This window comes from Acanthaster planci, linkage group LG01 (genome assembly GCF_054643075.1).
Source record: "Acanthaster planci isolate LZ-2023a linkage group LG01, COTS_SCS, whole genome shotgun sequence".
In the NCBI taxonomy this organism is placed as follows: Eukaryota; Metazoa; Echinodermata; class Asteroidea; order Valvatida; family Acanthasteridae; genus Acanthaster; species Acanthaster planci.
Window position 1 is genome coordinate 7,520,306 of NC_141777.1, and position 20,083 is coordinate 7,540,388.

General features: G+C 42.2%; 2 protein-coding genes and 2 non-coding genes across 12 annotated transcripts; 3 read left to right on the plus strand and 1 right to left on the minus strand.

Annotated features, from left to right (window-relative positions):
• On the plus strand, positions 1–162 carry LOC147800293 (U1 spliceosomal RNA). The gene has a single exon (XR_015428203.1). It is a non-coding gene; the product is annotated as a U1 spliceosomal RNA (small nuclear RNA).
• Positions 163–1,688: 1,526 nt separating this feature from the next.
• LOC147800294 (U1 spliceosomal RNA) lies at positions 1,689–1,850 on the plus strand. The gene has a single exon (XR_015428187.1). It is a non-coding gene; the product is annotated as a U1 spliceosomal RNA (small nuclear RNA).
• A 649-nt stretch (positions 1,851–2,499) lies between these two features.
• LOC110979288 (uncharacterized) lies at positions 2,500–14,561 on the plus strand. Of its 4 annotated transcripts, none has more exons than XM_022234955.2 (11): positions 2,500–2,685; positions 4,957–5,068; positions 5,835–5,886; positions 6,126–6,195; positions 7,350–7,525; positions 7,614–7,753; positions 8,135–8,262; positions 9,060–9,199; positions 10,116–10,194; positions 11,256–11,433; positions 13,219–14,561. In XM_022234955.2, exons 2-11 carry the CDS (start codon positions 4,968–4,970, stop codon positions 13,253–13,255), a joined length of 1,101 nt encoding a protein of 366 aa, XP_022090647.2. In that variant the 5' UTR covers positions 2,500–2,685; positions 4,957–4,967; the 3' UTR covers positions 13,256–14,561. The 4 variants fall into 4 exon arrangements, with proteins under 4 accessions (XP_022090647.2, XP_022090649.2, XP_022090644.2 ...); XM_022234952.2 differs by having other exon boundaries at positions 2,504–2,685; positions 8,132–8,262; XM_022234956.2 differs by having other exon boundaries at positions 2,504–2,685; positions 8,132–8,262; positions 9,072–9,199.
• On the minus strand, positions 14,149–19,372 carry tmem251 (transmembrane protein 251). Of its 6 annotated transcripts, none has more exons than XM_087139550.1 (3): positions 19,120–19,372; positions 18,702–18,820; positions 14,149–17,438 (listed from the first exon to the last, which is right to left on the minus strand). In XM_087139550.1, the coding sequence occupies exon 3, from the start codon at positions 17,389–17,391 to the stop codon at positions 16,990–16,992; it is 402 nt and encodes a 133-aa protein (XP_086995676.1). In that variant the 5' UTR covers positions 17,392–17,438; positions 18,702–18,820; positions 19,120–19,372; the 3' UTR covers positions 14,149–16,989. The 6 variants fall into 6 exon arrangements, with proteins under 6 accessions (XP_086995676.1, XP_086995682.1, XP_086995669.1 ...); XM_087139556.1 differs by having other exon boundaries at positions 19,071–19,372; XM_087139543.1 differs by having other exon boundaries at positions 18,743–18,820; positions 19,120–19,369.
• Between the last annotated feature and the right edge of the window lie 711 nt (positions 19,373–20,083).

Consider the following 20,083-nt stretch of genomic DNA (forward strand, 5'->3'; position numbering starts at 1 on the left):
ATACTTACCTGGCTCAGGAGATACCGTGATCAAGAAGGCGGCTCTCCCAAGGCGAGGCCTAGCCATTGCACTCGGGCGGGTTGACCCTTGCGATTCCCCCAAACGTGGGGAACTCGGGAGTACAATTTCTGATAGTGGGGACTGCGTTCGCGCTCTCCCCGTATAATCAATCTAAAGAAAGGACTGTAGAAAAATTGCACAAAGGTCGGTATGAATTTAAGTGATTGTGAATGACTTTGTGTAAAGCACGTGGCAGCGGAGTTCGTGAGAATTTGTGTGAAATTATTTTCACATGTTAATAAAATAACTAAAATCGCTGATTTGTTCTTGTTGCCTCTACCATTTGGCACTCGATCTTGATACAAGCATAGAGGCCAGCTCATTTGCTTTCTGCGAAAACTGAGAGCAGATCAAATATTCGCAAAAGTTAAACGCATTTCAACTCGAAGCAAAATTTTACTTCAAATCTGTCGTGATGTCAAGTTCGCTTTCGCGTTCGCCTGCAGTATGAATCGGCCCTTACATCGAGACCTTTAACGTTAAACATGGAAGAGATGTGTCCCGCTGGTCGGGGATGCCGCTAAAATGATCGAGGAGACCAGCCGTAAGACTGGGCTTTCCAGGACAAGTTTGCGAATCCCAATCAAATACATGGAGTCGTAGTTGCTGTCATCAGCGATCGTTTGGCCACTGGGGAGTGCCTGCAACCATTTTCTAGAGATAATCCCGACCACCAAAAATTTGATTCGGATTTGGGCTGCGCTCGAAACGGGCTTCAAGAGCTACGCGGCTACGTCTATTTTCAGCACGTCCCGCGTATTTACAATGGAGCGAAGACCTGGACGTAGCTCTATAGGCAGCTACTTATGTGAAAGCTGAAATGTTAGTTCCAAGTGAAATGTCTGTTTAATATCGCTTCCTTCAGACCTGCATATTCCCCCCATCTACATAGCCTCAATGCTCAGAAAAGCAATGCGAGGTTACATGAAAAAAAATCAATTCTGCGTCCCCCCGGAAAAGGTTTGCCTTCCCTTCCCCAAAAATTTGCTTCTTGGGCCGTCCTTGCCAAAGTTCCATTTCTAAGTGAATTTTCATATCCTTAAAAGAGCCCAAAGAGTAATATCTCCCGAATTCTAAAATTGTACTGGTTTCTATCAGTATTTTTGAAAGGATGCTGAACACGGATATCTCTTGGAGCCCACTTGCTTTCAAATCGGGGGAGCGGGTTAGCGTAGCGGTTCTTTCCTCGCTTTGCACCAATGAGGCCCGGGCTCGAGTCCCAGCTTGGCCCAAGCTTTAAGTGCATTTGGTTTCCAGTCTATATTTGCTCTCGCAGGTTTTTCTCCGGGTACTCCGGTTTCCCCCTGCCTCTAAAACTGGACCTTCTTCTTAACTACGTAATGTGATGCTTATCAATAAAGTGTATGAATGAACGTGCAGTTTTTGGCGCAAATAGCCTGAGATGCTGAAAACGCCATTAAAACAAAACAACAACAGCTTTCAAATCCACGAGCCATCGCACCTGGACAATCATGACAATAAGTCTGGTTTGCATATAAAAGGAACTGCGCATGCGCTGTTCAGGATTGTTGCTTTGCTTACCGCGCCAGTTTCAAACACCATCACACCACCATGACAAGGTTAGATACCCCTAGACGCTAAATGGCCCTAACTTTTTCTGTGAAGTCATACTTACCTGGCTCAGGAGATACCGTGATCAAGAAGGCGGCTCTCCCAAGGCGAGGCCCAGCCATTGCACTCGGGCGGGTTGACCCTTGCGATTCCCCCAAACGTGGGGAACTCGGGAGTACAATTTCTGATAGTGGGGACTGCGTTCGCGCTCTCCCCGTACAATCAATCTAAAGAAAGGTGTGAAGAGAATCTGCTGGCACGCGATGTGTGAAGACCAGAAGTGGGATTAAATCGTTTTGTTAATTATCGGACAAGTAATATTCGATTTGGACCATACAGCTGTTTCTGATGCCTCTCTCTATTTAGAAAACGACCATATACATGTTGTCGTTCGCTTTATGGCCCTTTTCAGGCGGTGAAACAACTCAAGAGAAAATTGATACAACGATGAAAAGGGGATCAACTCTGGGGTATTTTGCACCAAACTGGTGATTTGCATCCTGTTTCGGCCTAAGTTGTAGTTGCTCCTGCCCTCTTCTGTTTTCCAGCCAACGTACATTTGACCGCAGAACAGCCCTTCAGTTCCCGTGTAATAGTTACTGAAGGTATTTTGAGGAATTGTACAATAAATACAGGCTTACCATGCTGAGACTTCGTGAAGTCTTGAACTGTCGAGTCCAGTAGTGTCCTTACATGTCAAGTCACTGGTTGACCTCTTTGCCATGAGTCATCACGAAAGCTTTTCACTTGAGCCGTCTACGCGTCTCCCCTTGTGTTATGTGATAATTTCCTTCTCCGCAGCCGCGGAAACAAAGGGCGCCACCGCTTGTTATGGCTATAGGCTCGGCTGGTATGTATGTACGTACCTTAGAGACTAGACTAGCCTTTTGTCAAGGCGTGTGTGTGATCGTGTGTGTGCGTCATGTGTCCAAGTATTACCACACGCGCCTTGACTAAAGGCTAACACTAGACAGGAGCGGTTGTTTTGTACTAGCGCCAGCAGACTAGACTGCTTTCAATTTCCTTTGCCGGAGTTGCATATACATGTATACGGTAAGGGTCTTTTGTTTTTTTACTCAGTGACAAAGGCTCCCAAATGCCTCTGCTAACTGTTGTTATCCTAACAGGTTGTAGAAATTGTTGAATGTTAATACTGTTTTCGTTGGGAACATTTGAACGTGAAGATATCGGACGAAGGTGGGGCTGTGTCGCGCGTTTTTCTGGTGTCGGAAATAGACGTCGTGTCCTTTAAATGACTATCACCTGCCACGCTTACCCGCTCGACGGCGTATATTATGCCAGGTAGGGGCCTATGCCTTAGCCCAGGTGGACTGCCTGACCGTACTACGTTATGGAGGGAGTCCAGGGTATAAATGGTGCAAATTGGTCAAAAATTTTGTACTTAAAATTTGCAACATTTCTACCTTTTCCAAGGAGCCAATTTCACGTTTGTAACTCCTATGCGTCCTTATCTTCACGTCTGGTGGGTAATAAGAAATTCGACACATCACCACCAAAGACAAAAAAGGGAAATTAAAGTTGGACGTAATGTTAATTCTTGCCATTGTTGTGGACTGTTTGCTGTGCCCTATGCACACTTTGGCCGTTGTGCCCTTTCCAGTGAGTTGTGACAAAATTGTTGAGAGGTGTTTTGTGAAGCCGAAGACAGGATGTTTTGTTCTTTTTTTACAATTTTTAAATGTGTTTTTCCAACTTATCAATATAAATTTTACGGTCACGCCAAAAACTTAGGATCAGTCACATAACTAGAAGCAAAACTAGTTTTTTTGGCCTCAAAAAGTGTATTTTAATCCAGCTGGCCAATCAGCTGTTTGGGAGAGAAGTTTGACTGACGTAAATGGACTTGTGTGGTGGGCCTGATCGATTTCATTACATGTACTCAACCGGGCCACCAAATTTTCACGAGGGCCAGTGCAGTGCACTTCCCACTGGCCTTGCGGGCCACCAAGATATTGAAGTTAATTTCGGCCCCCGTGAAAGCAAAGTCAGCCTCCTCAAAAAATTGTTATTTAGGGGGTAGCAGTGAAAATATTTAGGTGTTCACTGAGAAAACACTTAGAATTGTTTAAACCAGTCTCATGTGGTTTGTGTACAAGGTGTCAAGTGGTATCCACATGACTTTATTCCGGTCCTATATCAAAGGAGCAGTCAACAAGAATGACAAGTACATGTAGGCCAAGGCCTACTAGCTGCAAGGGGTCCATATTGGGCTTCGTCACCGTCTGAGGCTTTGTCTCTAAAATCAACCCTGGGTAGGCCTGGCCCCGAATATACCCGCACGAGTGCAGCGGACGTCAAACCCCATAGTCTAGGGGTAGGCCTCGCCCCAAAGTAGGCATGGTACATAGGCGCAAGCCTATGCCTTTACTTTTTAATGAATTGAAATACTTGTAGGGTCTACTTACTATTTGGCTCTGTTGCATGTAGTTTGTATCAGTAATGTTCTGGTGGCACTGACTTGAGCTAACAACTTGAAATGAGGGCAAGCCCGAGTCAAAGATAAAACTGAACCTGAGGCTATTCAGTAGGCCTAAGTGTTGATTCCAAGGTTTCTAAGCCAAGACCGTCACAGAGCTAACAAAGCAAAACGTCATATTACAGCTACAATGTATTAAGCTGTCAACACGCTCAGTGCATTGAAAAATGGCAGATGAATTATAAAAAGATGATATGATACAGTATTCTGGATGAACTTGAAGTCGAATTGTATTCATTAAAAAATGAATTTTCTTCACGTGAAAACAGTCTCTTGCTGCCGTGCCGTTGGCTGTTAAGCGTAATAACATCACCCCCTAAGCTTAATGGTACAGGCCAAATGATGCATGCCAGCTGGTTTTTAATTTAAGTTCCACAGAGAGGCTTGTTTTGTTTTCTTGTTAAAACAGATATCCATGCTGCCATTTTTGTTCAGCCAAACTCGAATGTTCGCCCATATTAAACAGTTTGATAAAATGTTTGTCATTTGAGAATGTGTTTTGGATATGTTGGCAGCATGTTAATGGCTTTTGGTCTGATGTTGTTGCTTTATGGCAAGATATCATTTGTTCTGCGCCATCGCTGTCCTTCAGGATAAGAATTCTGTATTGGACTATCATAGGTTTCAAGTGTCAAACACCAGTGAGCTTAAAAACAGTACCTGTCAATTTCAGGTGGTATTGAGAGAGAAAAGGGGTTAACTATCTGAGGGGAACAGGTTGAAAAGTAAGGTAAACTGGTAGGTGTTTGCAACACTTGAAATTTGTGATAATCCTATTTAGAGTTCTTTCTAGAATTGGTTCAACGATGTTATTTTTATTTCAACAGGTTGATTAATTATGGAAGGGTTTAAGCTGCCTGACAGGGACACCAGACTGATCAAGCATGATAACACTGTATATAAGATCAAGCTGGTTTACGTGACCAGCAAGAGAGGAAGGTATTTGTAATGCACCTGCTCATGAGTCCCCATCCCTCCTACATCTCCCCACCCCATCCCCACTCCTACGTGGCATGTCTAAGAACTTGTGAATTGGTATTTTGAATTGGTTTTCCTCCCATATGTTGTGACCAACCGTAGATGATGTACTCCCTTTCCTCCGCACATCTGAACAGGATCCTGGCTCCCACTCAAGTCGCTCTGGCATTTTTGCTTGGAATCTTCTAGAAATCTACTAAACATTGTCCCCATCAAGGAAACCACCAACACATTCTTTGAACTTTCAAGGGGTGCACGGATCACATAATGTAACAGTAGATCCCGCTCAGAACTAATTGCAGAAGCTCCCAAGAAACTCCCAATAAATTTTGAAGTAACTGAAAGGATCACTGTTGATGGATCACTTGTGGACAGATTGTGGACTTCTGACCTCTGTCACTTTAACCTTTGGTGTGTTGTGTCAAAGCACAGGGTTTTAATCAGCATTCCACTTTCGTTCCTTTTTTTCTGCCTTTATCATTATTTTCAATCCCAACCAATTCATGTCACAGCTACGATGATGCATTAATTCAGAATGTTTCAATTTCTTCTCCGTTAATGTTTTGTTCAAGAAACTATTGCTCTTCCCATGCCAAGAAGCTCAAACTTGTTTGAGATACCCCAGAGTATGTGTTTACAGCACACAGGGGTTGGTTGTAACTAAAGAAATTTCAGTAACTCCATATCACAATTCTGAAGTCCATTTTGCACTGAAATTTATTTACAGCCACGAACATATTCTACCTTGTGATGCAAAGTCCATGCAACATGAAATTGAGGTATGTTTGATGTTTTCTTATGTGTCACTGAAAAATGGTTTTATGAGAAGAAATTGTACCAATGGGTTAACCACTTGCTGTATAGTATCATGTTGAAAGTTAAAGTCTTACGAAGGAATTGAGGCTCACTGGCTTGAAATAGCACTGTCCAAAGTGGGAAATAAACTAAGCTGAAGGTAAAGCAAGAACTTGCTTTGCTTCTGCACCAAGTTTTATTTTATCTCTTTATTCTAACACAGGAAGCAATCAGTGTGGTCCTGTCTGGTAACCTGACCCCAGTGAAGACCGACCATTTCATAATCCATACAGGTAAAGTGGTGGTGACATTACAAAGTCTCATTGGGGACTTGTCTTGTCTCCTTCGTAATGTCCGTCGATATATTAATAATATCCGATATATCAATTTTGCTTTGATATCAATGTGAACGATATCACTTCAACATTGAAATTGATGTATCGAAAGTGTCGATATAATGACAAAAAATGAAGCTACAGTAGTTGTTATTAACAGTGTCTTGTCTTGAAATAAAAGTGTCCGTTTTTGTGACCAAGAATAGCAGTCAGCAAATTTATTTTCTTTGATTTGTTATTTTCCTCTTCCAAAAGCTTATAAAAAATGGTAAAAAGTAAACAGCTTTGTACATACATGACTAGTACATGTAAAACTCGGGTGTGTTAAAGCACGCAGGGCACCTTTCGACACAAGGGAAAATGCATGCACAAATCAACTGTAAAATACCCTTGTGTCTGGGTACCAAACTTCATTGGTTATTGCACATGCAGCGGAGTGGAGCTTTGACGGCCGGAAGCCATGAAGCTCGAAGATAAGACTGTTCTACGTATGGCTGTGACTTCAACATTTAATAGTGAATCTTGCCTGGTATTTGTGTGTGTGTACTTGTGTGTGTACTTTTTTGCGTATATGACACCAGGCAAAATCCAAAGTTGTATGAATAATGCATCAGATTCCTGCACCCTTTCTGCATATCATGACACACAATAGTTTGGGTGATGTATATTCATGTCGTAGCAATTTCATCAATGGTGACTGGTTGAAGGAGGAACTTACTGTCCCGGGGGAAGCAATGAAGCCGGCCGCCTCTCAGATCGCAGGCTGGCCACTCAGATTGCAGACTGGCCGGAGTAAGCGTGCCTTCTCATATGAATATACTGTTCTGACTGCAGGTTGTTGGAATTGTCAGCTGCTCTTTTGTTTGGGGAAGATTAAAAAAGCCGGAGAATTCCAGCAGACTTATCACGTGCTGCATGGTCAGGACCAATTAGTAGGGGCCAAGCCTCTTAATCGCAAAAGGTGTTTGGCATTATGCATGCATTATGCAGTAGCATTGCTGTGTACAGATCTGGGATGAAGTCAACTAACATACTGATCTTCCTATCACAGAACTTGTTCCAACTGACGACTGTTGCAGTACAAATAAGTGTAATTTCCTCTGATTTTTCAGAAAGAAAGCCATGGAAAATGGCCTCCCTCCTTGTCTTCACAGAGAATAGCAGGTGGCTGCAGACCCATGCCTCAATGCTAACGTTGTTCGTCAAGGCACGGCAAGATGTGGAGGCACAACCGACACAGCGCCAGCCGAAGTCCCCACAAACAGAGTCCAAGAGACAGACGGAACAGGTAGTACTTGCTGGCTTATTGTCGAGTTTGTCTCTGACGTTCACTTGTCTGAAAGTAGCGTTCACGTCGTTCCTTTTTCATTTTCCAGGCTCGTAGGATGGGACATCTCTCTTCCTCCGCTTCCACTGGTGGTACACATCGCCGAAAACACACCAGAACTTTTGAAGTGAAAGAGACGCGTTCGCCTTCCCCTCCTCAGCCAAAGAAAATGAAGCCCTCTGACACTCGGTAAGGCTGGTTCCGTCTCAGACTCCTACTACATTCAGAAAAGACTCCCCTGCTAGATATTTTATTGATGACTGTGGTGAAGTCAAATGCCGAGATACAAAGGCCATCCCACTCTGAAAACAAAGAAGGGTTTAAGTCTGAAGTTGAGCCCCAGCTGGAATATGGGCTTGATTTTGGAAACCAATTTTGTGTTATTTTTATAGACTTGGCATTAACTTAGTCACATTGCAACCAAGATGAAAATTGTAGCCCCGAGTTCATAGTCTGAAGTCCTGACTTGTAATCACTGATATAATTAGTTCTGGCCTTTGGTGGTCCACTGCAAAACACAATACATGGTCCTAACTTCAACATATCTTTTGCTCACTCTGGCTTTAGTAGTCAAGACCAGTCTCTGGAGCAGCAAGATGTGCAGCACAGGCGTTACTTACTGCGGCGTAGAGACAGGGTGCCAGACACTAATGAGAGACAGCAACATACAATCAAAAATTACCATCTCAGATCGCAAGGTCAGTGAACAAACCTGGTTGAGTTTATTGAAAAGATACAGTCAAAGGTCGCAGTAAGTTGATGGATGTCTCCAACGCACATGGTTGGAGCTGTGTCACGATAACCTTTCTAGATAAATGTCCAGTTATCCACGACAGGCCAGAATTGACCATTGACCACACTCAATACACCGGCCAACATGTATGGGAGCATACACAATAATTACCCATAATGCCAACACCTTTTGGCAGATTGAATTAAAGAGTCATAGGTGTCCTCATTAGGGATTTCTTTATGATATAAAAGTTTCAAAGAGATTGGTTGTTAGAATAGCTAAGATATTGGGATCTCCCCCCCACCCCTGCAGTGGAAGGTCTGGAAAACCTGGACCTATAGGGGTAAGATATTTTGGTCAATGTATCCTGATATTTTGACATTTGTCAAACTTAGGTAATTTCAGTCTTATCTATATTGTGATTTTTATTTCTTTATAATCCCATGCTAGTAGATCTTGCCATTCATTTAGATTCAGAGATATTCTCAGAAAGATAGGGAAGGAAACAATGGTCGACAAAGTGAGGGGCATTTGTTAACATCATCCTGGTTCGGCATTGAATGAACAGGGATTGATAAACAGGAGCTTTTTTGTCAATGCCATCGCGGTTTGGCTTTGTGGCTCACAGTTGTTTTAATGATGCATGCGTGAACCTTTAACCATGTTTTCAAGCAGCCCCTCAGGCATTGGAAAAAGCACCAGCGCAAGAATGCACACTTTCACCAGACAAGCCAGTTTATTACGTTAACTTGAATAAAACAGTTATGCATTTAGGCACAGTATCTGGGGCCTTGGACCAGCAGGGAAGTGAAGGATCTGAGTGTAGACCTAGAAGACAGAGAGGCAGTAGCAGAGGTAGTTTGGCTAGAGTTACCGGGCAGGCTAAGCAGGAACATGTCAGGGTAGGTGTGACTTACAAAGGATCCCTGCATCGTATTCATGTACGCATCTGAAGGATTTGATTTGTCAGGCTAGGACTTCTGTAATTACGTTTTGCTCTTCATTGGATGTGTTGGATTCTTCGAGTGCATTTCAGTAGATGCAGGTATCAACCAGAGATTAACTGATTACTTAGTTTAGATGACAAAATGCTTGTGTTGTATTTATGACCCAAAAAATGCAAGGCCCTGTAAACTTTCATTTCGTAGTGATATTTTTGTTACCTCTGGGTACTTGTGTGGTCAGTAGAGTTGTATTCAGGTTTTCACACTCAAGTCCAAGCCATCAGGTTTTGTTCCAGTTTTGGAGCAGTTGAAATTTTTTTCATAACTATTGGATTTCTAGGCTCATTAAAGCATCGCCAATTTTTAAAATCTTCATGCATGGCACTGTTAACAACTGTTCAACCCTCTTTCGTACATACATTTATTTAACCCAGGCACATCCTCTAGGTCCTGTTAATATTTGCCTTAACCCTAACAGTCCTCAATCCTTCACCTGTTGGAGGACTGTTTGCCTTAAGAGAGTTGCCTCAGTTACTACATGTACTTCAGAGCCAAGAGGCAAAACACTCCAGCATTAGCCAAGATCAACCTCTGACAAGCAAATGAATCATCTTTAAGTGACTATGGTTGAAGTCTTTGATGAAGACGTGTATTACATCCTTGACGTGCTCTGTGTGGATTGCTTAGACATGTCTGGCCCACCGGCAAGACAGTTACACTCAAAGGGAAAAGATTCAGTGGCACACCATGTCAGCTCTGTGTCAAACCTTTGTTCTACCCTCTAAACGTTTCACGTTTTCTATATATATTGTGACTTGAATTTCATTCTGAAAGCAGCGTAATAATAGACTTGTTAATAATGCCTCATTCGTAGGACATATCCCATCCACATGAAGCAGAGCCAAGGGTTGGGGCCACGGCTAATGTTCCATCACGGCCTGCATACCCACAAGGTAACCTCACCAAACCAAGAGTTTAAAAGACATCCCTCTCTTATCACTGAAAAGTCCACTAATTTCTTCGGAACTGAAGAACTTGGCCCAGAGACAACAGGCTAAGTTGGCTAAAGAGCAGTTTGCACAAGTGAGGTCTCAGTGGATCGTTCCAGTGTTGTAATCAATTGCATTCACAGGTCCCTTTGCAAGTCCCCTCACAAGCCCAGTCTCAAGTCCCTTAACAACACCACTCATAAATAAGAGGGTGAACAGTGACAAGGGAATCCTTAAGTCACAGTTTATTTGAATGGCTGGTTGAACTCGTGACTGAATACCTTGTGATGGATATTCAGGGACTTTTGTTGGGCTCTGATAGCTCTCCTTTTGATAAAAGAAAGTTCCCTGACAGACAGCATGAGATATAGTTTTGGCAAACTGAAGAATCTTTGCTCTGTGAACTTTCCACTTTCCTGTAACTCCCTGGATTTAATCTAGCAACCATATCACAGGTTTACACTCTGTGTCTGTGCAAAATGTATTTCATTAATGTCCAAGCATCTCGACCAGCAGCACTGTTACTGTCTGATCCACGGTGCTGCAGTTGGGCCACTGCACGTAGTAGCATGTGCCATGTTCATTCCTTGTATATCAGGCAAACATGCTAGCAGAATGGCGCTTTTGTTTGAGCCATAGATGGGCTACCATATTGGGGCTTTTGGATAAATTCTGTCAGCCGTGACCTGCAAAAACCTTTGAGAAGTTTGGACATTTTTGACAGATATTTGCTGACTACAGTTGGGCCAGCCCAAATGCGGCACTGAAGTTGGGACTGATGTTGTAGTTGAGGCATAACAGTATTAACAAATTGCAGGACTGTCAAAACGGGCCTATTTTAGGTGTGACAGGCACAGTACGAAGGACCTGTTTGCTTTGGCAAAAAAAGGCTAATTGGACTGGGTTGTGCCTTGGTAGAGACTAGATCGCAAGACCAACATTTGCAGGAATCGCAGGCCCAAATCTGGCTCCTGATGATCTTCTTCCACTGATTTGAGTAGTACACTCATTTATCTCATGAACAGGTGGTGCAGTGCAGCATGATACACATCATGTTCTGCAACCCGCACAACACGATGGAGCACAGTACCAGCTTGAGGAACAAAGAAGGCTCCAGAGATTGGTTGGTAACCAACAGACTCACCAAACTGAAGTGGCACAGTATCAGCTCCAATCCAGGGGACCTCTGCAACGGATGGTGAGGTACGTGTAATGCAGATATGTCATTCTTGAAATTGCTACAAATTACCACGTATGAGCTCCTCAACCACTTTTCATTGGTGGACAGGAAAACGTGATCACGCTATCTGAAAGCACAGGTGATGGATGAAAATGTCCTAAGCACCTTGACTCTTCTCCTGGTGATCTTTGAACATGTGTATCCCCCATTAATTTCGTACCCCCATGCAAGATCCAAGAAGTCTGTAGAGACTGTGTTGAACTTGCACTCGACTGCTGTGTATTATGTGTCTATCTAATATCTCTCTGTGGGTGGGTGAAATGTAGAAACATCACACAGAGACTGCTCAAATGGCTCCCTTGAGTCAGTATTTATGGCATTTGGCTGTGTATCAAAAGTAGGCCAGTTAGGTTTCAAAAGTCAAAATATTCAGCCCAGATAACACCATTGGTGAGGGGTGGGATGTATATTTGACTTTTTATGTTTCCTCCTAACGATATCCATTTTCATTCAGTAATGTTACAGATTTATTACAAAAATCTGAGGTGTTACATGCACAATGAATCATTGAAAGTACAAAAAGGAGGCACCGGGGGCTCAGTTTTCGTTTTATTAATTTTTGCACACAAAACGGCATGTGCTGCATTTTTTTCTTGGTTGGGTTAGGTAACCTGACACAGGACTATCGTCTGTTGAGCTCATTGAAATTCCGTATACGTGTACATGCAGAACACTTCAGCACAGTCTGGCAGTAGACCTGGTGTGTGCATCCAAGCAGAAATATTGCATTTAGCTTCCCCCGAAGTGTCATGAATGTGGCATACCCATGGATATCACTTTAATCATCTGGGATTTAATATTTGTTGGAGGGAGAGGAAGAAACCTTAGTTTTTTTATTGCGACCAGATGAGGAAGGATTTTTTGTTATTTTGTTAATTGCCGCATTAGATGTTACAAGGAGTTAAAGATCTATCACATTGCTCTGAGGTAAAATGGTTATGTAGTAGGAGTTGGTCATTGTTACCCACATAATGACTAACGTGGCAGCTTCTCCACATTTATTTTAAAAATCGTCATTTTGGGAGTTCAGGTCCACTGCGAGAATACTCAAAGTAAAAAAAAAGGCGTCCATGAGGGCGGCAAACTAATCTGGTGATTTGATGATGTCATAAAACGGCTCTTGTTCTCCCGGAGGGTCTTGACCTTGTGGCCGTAATAGGGGTTTCATAGCACAAAAACAGAAGAAAAACGGGTAATGCAGGTTAGATGTCATTCTCAGCGAATGACCACGACCATCTGCCTGAAATTCATCTGGAGTCTTCTAGACGTTATCCTGGTTCAATTGGGACGATTCGACTTGATCACACGATCCAGTGTTGATCAACATTGTTGATGGAAAAGCGATTCCAAGTCACTATCACTGTCTGACCTCTTGTAATTCACAGTTACGTGCGCAAGCACAGCGCTGACGCACACGGGTGCGTTCGCCCCAAAATAACAAAATAGCTGTATAAATGCAGAGCTGTAGTGTGATGCATCAAAACAGGCTTCTGTTGGCTGCTACTGACAACTTTTGTTTTCAGTTTACTTGATATAAAGGAGGACTTCAATTCATGCTTTTGACGTCAGTAGCAATCTTTATTTAGTTTTTACCTACTAGATTGTTTTAAATATAATTAACTTTTATCAAATTGACATTGCGAATTACCAGTGTAATGGACCTTTAGCTACTATAACCTTAGGCTTATGCATAAAGGCATCAGTTGCCTTTATGCAGTAATTCTGTTTTTCCTATTTTTTTTCCGTAGTGCTGTGCTTACACCAGTCAAGAATCTCTTTTCATGAAGTGCTGAACCAACAGTGAAGATCTGCACTACCCAACTGTCTAACTTGTTTAATGGATTAATTTGTACAAATGTAGCTTACGGTTTTTACTTGATAGTTACTGTTTCTGTCTTTGCCAGTTGATTTTTTTTATGCAGTAACGTAATTTGTTTTATGCCAGTAGATTTACTGGGAGATACAGCAGGGTTACATTCGTTTATGTTGTCCAAGTTACAGAACCACAGAAAAAGGAAAACCTTTTTTTTTTCTTGAGAAAAAATATTTTGAAACAGCCTGTTTTGGGCTTTTTACTGAATATACAAAACAAATACCCATCCCAGAGGTTAATTTAGATGAAACTGACCAACATTATATGTAAACTGAAGGTGTACCTCTTACTTACAAAAGCAAAGAGCCTGGTTCCGAGTATCATTGTTTCTATTGGTCATTTTCTTTAATATTGCAATTGTGCTGTGTATTTTATTGACCACTCTACTTCAAAGACATGGGACTACATTACCACGAGCATGAGTGGTATGGTACCATGAACACCTTCATACCACTTATAAAGTGGTCACGAGTGTCGCCAGGTACAGTGTATATATTTGGGGGGGCCTGGGGAACCACTTTCCTTGGGGAGAAAAATTTCCATAGGGCAAAAGCGCACCTTAGCTAAGAGCGGATAAACAGTTACCAGAGGTAGGGGGACAGTTTGAGGTTCTTATATAAATTAGTGATTTTCATCCACTTTGGTTTGTTTTTTTGGGGGGGTCTGTTTTCTTTGCCCTTGTTTAGTTTTCAATTCCCCCGGCGCCCCCCCTTGCAACACCCATGAAGATGATGGGATTCCTGTTACTTTGACCTTGTCTTTTATTTGAGACAATTCATTGCTTTAATCAAACAGAAAAAAACGATCCACATGCTAAGCATTTTTATTTCATTGATGTTGGCACATTGTTATAAAACAGCCTGCAGTAACTGTGCAACTGTACCTCAGAAGCATTCTCCGACACTTATCAAAATAAAGCCCCCCCCAAAAAAAATTTGCCACGTCATTTCAACTAAACAGGATAAATACGAGAAATAATACAAAGTGAATTTAGACTTTCTGGTTCCAAATAACAACTGATTTATATACATGCAACTTTTTCATTAAATAAGAAAACCGGCTAATCAATTCGAAAATCAAAATTCTGAAAACTTTGATCTGAGGCATTTTGTTTCAAAGTCCTAATACAAGAAATAATTGATTAGAAAACTGTACTTCTGGAAAGCTCTTAAATGGACAAGTTCCCACTGTACAAATAAATTAGAGAAGTACAAAATACCATTCTTTCTACATGAATGTACTTGTTCGTTGTACAAATAACTGGCACGTGTTCGAAACATTACGCAGTGTACATTGTTAAATACAAGAGCATGTCTAGTATATGTATGACTTTTTATGTAAAATGTAAACTAAATGTGCAAAAGAGGCAACTCAAATGTTTGCCAGGTTTATTGCCAAGTTTTGCTAAACCAGATTTTAATACACGTGTTCTTTCCATATACATGAAGTAAACAAATTGTAACACTTCAAAAAACTAAGACAGAAATTCTCACAAGACAATGAGTTAACACTGTCAACAATTAAGGTTAACAGGAAATCTGAATAGTCTTGTGAAGTGGTTGCTAGACCAAAATTGCCACCCACCCACCCCTTCACCCACTTGCTTCACTGTTTCTGCAACAAAACAAATGTGACATGGTTCATTGACTAGCCTGGTCAAAGCCATTTCCAAACTTCAATGAAAACATCCACTTAATGGATTCTATTGAACCATGAAATGACTCCAACCCCCCAAAACACTTCTAAATCCTGCATTCTATATGTCTCAACTGACAATCACTTCCTACGGATGCCCAGTGATTCTGCATTTTAGACGTCAGATTTTCATGACTCCCAAGACCTGTGCTATATTTCTAAGAAATTCCAAGCAACATGCACGTGTATAGAACAGTTGGCACTCTGCAGGCACATGCGCGAGGTGGCGTAACACACACAGCTGTAATTTTCCTACAAAGATGGCTGTCTACGAGATGGGTCAATAGGATCGTTCAAAAACATTGAATTTGATGTAAAGCACACAAGTTGTAATAAGTTGTAATACTGGTGGGATTAACCCCTGACCCTTCTCAATCCTCCAAAATTCTGCGGGTGGTTTTGGAGGATTCAAGATGAATGATGATTTGAACATTGGCGGATTGAGGATGTATGCAGTTTTTGAAGTTGAGTAATTGGAGGATTTTGGAGATTGAGGATGTGTCCTAATAAAAAGGCCCTAGTGGGTTAGGGTTAAAGGCGGGGCTGATGCCAACTAAAATTGAAAATATATCTGATCTGCTGCCGTAATGTTAAATCTGCTACCTTCATGGAAAAACTTGTGGTGGAACAGTTTGAAACTTGGTGGGAAGGACGCACAAGTACATACACGTAAAATATTGGATGATGTTAGGAAATTGATCTGCAGAGAGGAACTTTGTCAAGAGGGTCCGGCCCACCTCCCATCCTGCTTACCCCGAAACACAGAGTGGCTACTCCTTGAAAGCAGACCCTCTCGTCCTATGTACAGGTTTTTGAATAGTTAAACCAGCCTCTTTTTCCTATCCTACTGTACCTTACTGTGCAAAAGGGTCCCATGGGTCAGACAGCTCATACTTTCAATTTGTGCCTGAGCAAATGTTCACATTTTGCATATACACAAACACTGTACATGAACAAGCAAGCTGCATACATGTACGTTAGCGGGTCCCATGGGGCCAAAAGGGGGCTATGGAACTCCCCTCCCCCCGGGTAAAAATTAACCCCAGAGTACAATGCAATTTTAGTCCAAAGTTTGGTTCTTATGCTAGGACCACCCTTGGCGGCTCCCATAACTTGATAAGGTCCTTGTCCTCCTAAACTCATCTAAGCAATGTCTAAGCAACTTGAGGTATAACCTAGCACCAACTAACCACTGTGACGTGATACTTCAACCCAGAATTCTTTTCCAAAATTTGTACAGTTTTTCCTCTCAGCACCACTTACATAACTTGGATACAATTCTTTACAAAAAACCTTCCTCCAAAATACTCGTACTCCTTTAAATGTCTCCCTCGTCACGTCCGGATTTTTCTCAACTCTAACCAGCCCTGAGCCTTCTAAATCCACCGGGGAGATTCTGGGAATTTTAGAGGACTCAGAACAAGGACTGTCCAACCATAACTCGACATAGGAATTGATGCCGCTTCAGAAAAAAGTGAGCAGAAAGACTGTGCCACTGGCATCATACATGACAGTGGATTTTGAAAGATTCAGGAAAATTTGCAGATAAACTAGGACCTTCAATTTCAACCTCTCCAGTCCACATATAAACATACACTTTTGATGTAGAAAAACAATTACATGAATCAACCCTAACAGTCCTAGTCTTTCAACAGGTGAAGGATTGAGGACTGTGACGGTTGATAGACCCAACAATCCTCTATCTTAGACACAGAGTGCTAACTCCGCTAAGAAAGGACAAAAAAGAAAAGATATCCATGGCTGCTTAAACAACGTAAAAAATACTACTTTCTCTTTAGATGTTGATGAGTTCCTTGCTATTAAACCTGTTCATTCATCAGTGCCCAGTCAACTCAGCCTGTAGAAGCCATCACTTCAAGATCCCTAACTAGGAATTGCTGGAGACGAAAAAAAAACCCCAAAACATTGCACTGTACTGAATCTTGGCAAATCAGGTGTGCATGGGTACATCCAGTCCGTACTGATTGCTGTGCGTTTCACTGGTCCGGCAGGCGCACAGCCTCAAGACCAAGCAGACTGGCCCCAGGGCCATGCCGGCCGTCAAGGGGTCATTCTTGGTGCAGGCAATGAGAAGGCAGAAGACCTGCAGGTAGGGGACCAGAAGAATCCCCATCCAGAGCCAGAAGGGCAGGGACACCAGTCGGTTGGTGATTGTCTGCCTCCAGGTGATGCCACCAGGATTGTTCTTCAGGGAGCTAGCATAGGACTGGACGTGCTCCAGGGCTAGGCCGTTGTAAGTCTCACTGATTTCAAACATGTAGTACAGTATCAGGGCACTGAGTAACAGGAAGACGACCACCATGAGCCAGCCCATGCGCTGACGGAAATTCATCTCGCCGAGGGGATTTGGTGATTCCAGTTGTATGAAAAACACCAGTGCTGTAGCAAGGGGAAAAAAATCACTTTATTTCTGCAAGAGTGCAAACACAGCAAATTACCCTAAATACAAAAGGGAATAGCCAGATTATCACTTCATACACCATGTTCAAATTAGTTGTTCAAGATCACTGTTCAAATTGTCTTACACATAATGTACACAGAGCTTGATCATGGAGGAATAAGTAACACATCCTCGGTGTTTGATCGAGGGTTTGATCACATGATCGCTCTTTTCTAATTCAGCAGTACAGGCTGTAAAGTAGTGTTTTGACAAGTCAAAGAATGAGGAAGTTAAATCGGACAGGAATAAGGATCACTGAAAACTAAGTAACAGCACGGGGGCTTGGACAACTGGACCGTTTGTCAACTCGATGTGGAACAACTCGACCGATGGGACAACTTGACCGTCTTTGCCTCAAATGGACAGACAACTTGACTGTTGAGGCAAATTGTCAATAGAGACTTGTTATGAGTGTGCTTCACAGTCACATTGCTCACACCTTTTCCCCAGAATGAAAACAAAGAAACAACTGGGGGAGAGATTTAAAATGTGAAAAAAAAATTTAAGATGCCCTTATATCCTGGACGTTAGTCATAACGTAATGAAGATGTCGTCCAACTTGGGCTACTGTGCACCCCGCACAGCACCTGTTTGGTCAGCCGACATGCTGTCCACCACAGCGTCATTGGGTCCCTAATGCCCATGTACGCCATATCTGGTGAGTCAAGTTGCAACGTAACAAGACACATGCAAATTTACCCAAACACATAACCTGCCATGCCTGCACTCTGTGTTAAATGCCCCACACCCTGTCAAGTACACATCTTGAATGGTCAAGTTGTCTTAAGGCCAATTGAAATTAATTCCTTGTTTATAATCACTCAAACTTATATTTTTGGGCCGGGAGGACCTTCAATATTTCAAGTTAGTATTTTCCAGACTTTTCAGATAGTCTAAAAAAATACCTTTCTTGTAGTTGTACAGTATTTTAATGCTTGAGTGTTCCATCTACATGTATAGTCATAATCAGATCAGTCGGTTATCGTTGAGGGCAAGACTAGAGAATTTAAAAAAAACCCACATTTTTGGAGTGCAGACACATCTGCAAGGTTGAAAAGGGCTGGAAATTTGTTAAAATGATGGAAATATCAAATATCAAAAAAAGTCAGGGCGGCTGGGAAAATCTAGTCGGGCTGTGATGATAAACAAGGAAATGATTTTAATTGGCGTAACAGAGACTTGGTAAACACATGGAGGGCTACCTCCATGGTAAACAGTTGAGTTGTCCCACCGCGTGAGTTACCTCAATGGTAGTGTTGTTCCGAGTTGAGTTGGCAAACGGTTGTTACACTGAGTCAAGTTGAAGTTGTCCGACATCCGGCTGTCACAATATAATCAACAAATAAGCCTTATCGCTAATCAATACTGCGAGTGCAAGAGTAATTTTGCAAAATAGTATAAAGGCATCATGGGAAGGAAAAAGGGGCAAACAGTGCCTCTTTTCCCTTTTCACAATGCCTTTCTACAGCTGTAGATTTGCCATGCAGTACATTCTCAGATTACAGCATTTCTAGCTCCATGATTATCTGAACACGATAAACAACAGACAAGTACAGTGGTATTAAACTTACCTTTTTCCAAATAACGATTAACAGCCCGATACAGAAAATAAGTAATTACCTTTTGGTTCGGTCACATGAGTGTCACGCTCACATGAAACTGATTAATTTGACGCTTGTGCCGGGCCCGCAGGTGGAGAGAGGTCATCAGGTTCCACGCTGGATGCATTAACCGTACGTGCCGTAACGGCAATCACACGTACACATGTTAATTTGTGCAGTGCTGTTCGCGTAGAAATACATGCACAATGTACTGTACATGTAGATGTACATGTACATGTACCTGGGCAGAAGCGGTATACCAGCCGCGCCAGCCATCGACTGATCGCTGTTTCTTTATTTCGCAGGGGACCAGCCAGTTGGAGTTCATCGTCCCGCTGGGAACTTTCACTTGCTATTCAAGAGAGGGCGCTACAAATACTCCGGCCAGTTACAAGCGCTTTACACAGTGTAAGAAACTGTTGAAGAAATCAAACGGGGGAAATTCCGACAAAATTCTCAGTCAAGATATTTCAGAAGAGCTCGAGAAAAAAATGGGTCAATAAAGGTTGAAGCATTGTCATGATCAACGCCACAAAATAAGAATACATTTTGTGATCATTGTTTATAGCTTTCTCCGTGTTTTGAGGGTACGGTTTGTGGAAAATTGGAAAAGCGCCGGGAATCAATAATTTAAACTGAACTTGACCAGACAGCATAATGTTCCAAGCTTTTTTACCGCTATAGAAAACTTGAAAATATTCTCAAATGTCAAGATTATTTCGCTGTGTGAATGTCACATGAGCGAGACCGCTAAAATCACCAAGTGCGTCTAAATCTGAACAGCGTAACACCATTAATTTTGTCAATGTCCATAGGAATGCACGGTGAACTGAAAAGACTGTAACAGCCGTCAGTAAGACCCCCCATATAATTTGGTGGTACGGACGGAAATGGTAAGAATTTGAAAAGTTTAAATTTTAAAAAGTACTGGGACTAGTTGCCCATCATACACTGGATCAACAGTTTTACCCCCCCCCCCAAAA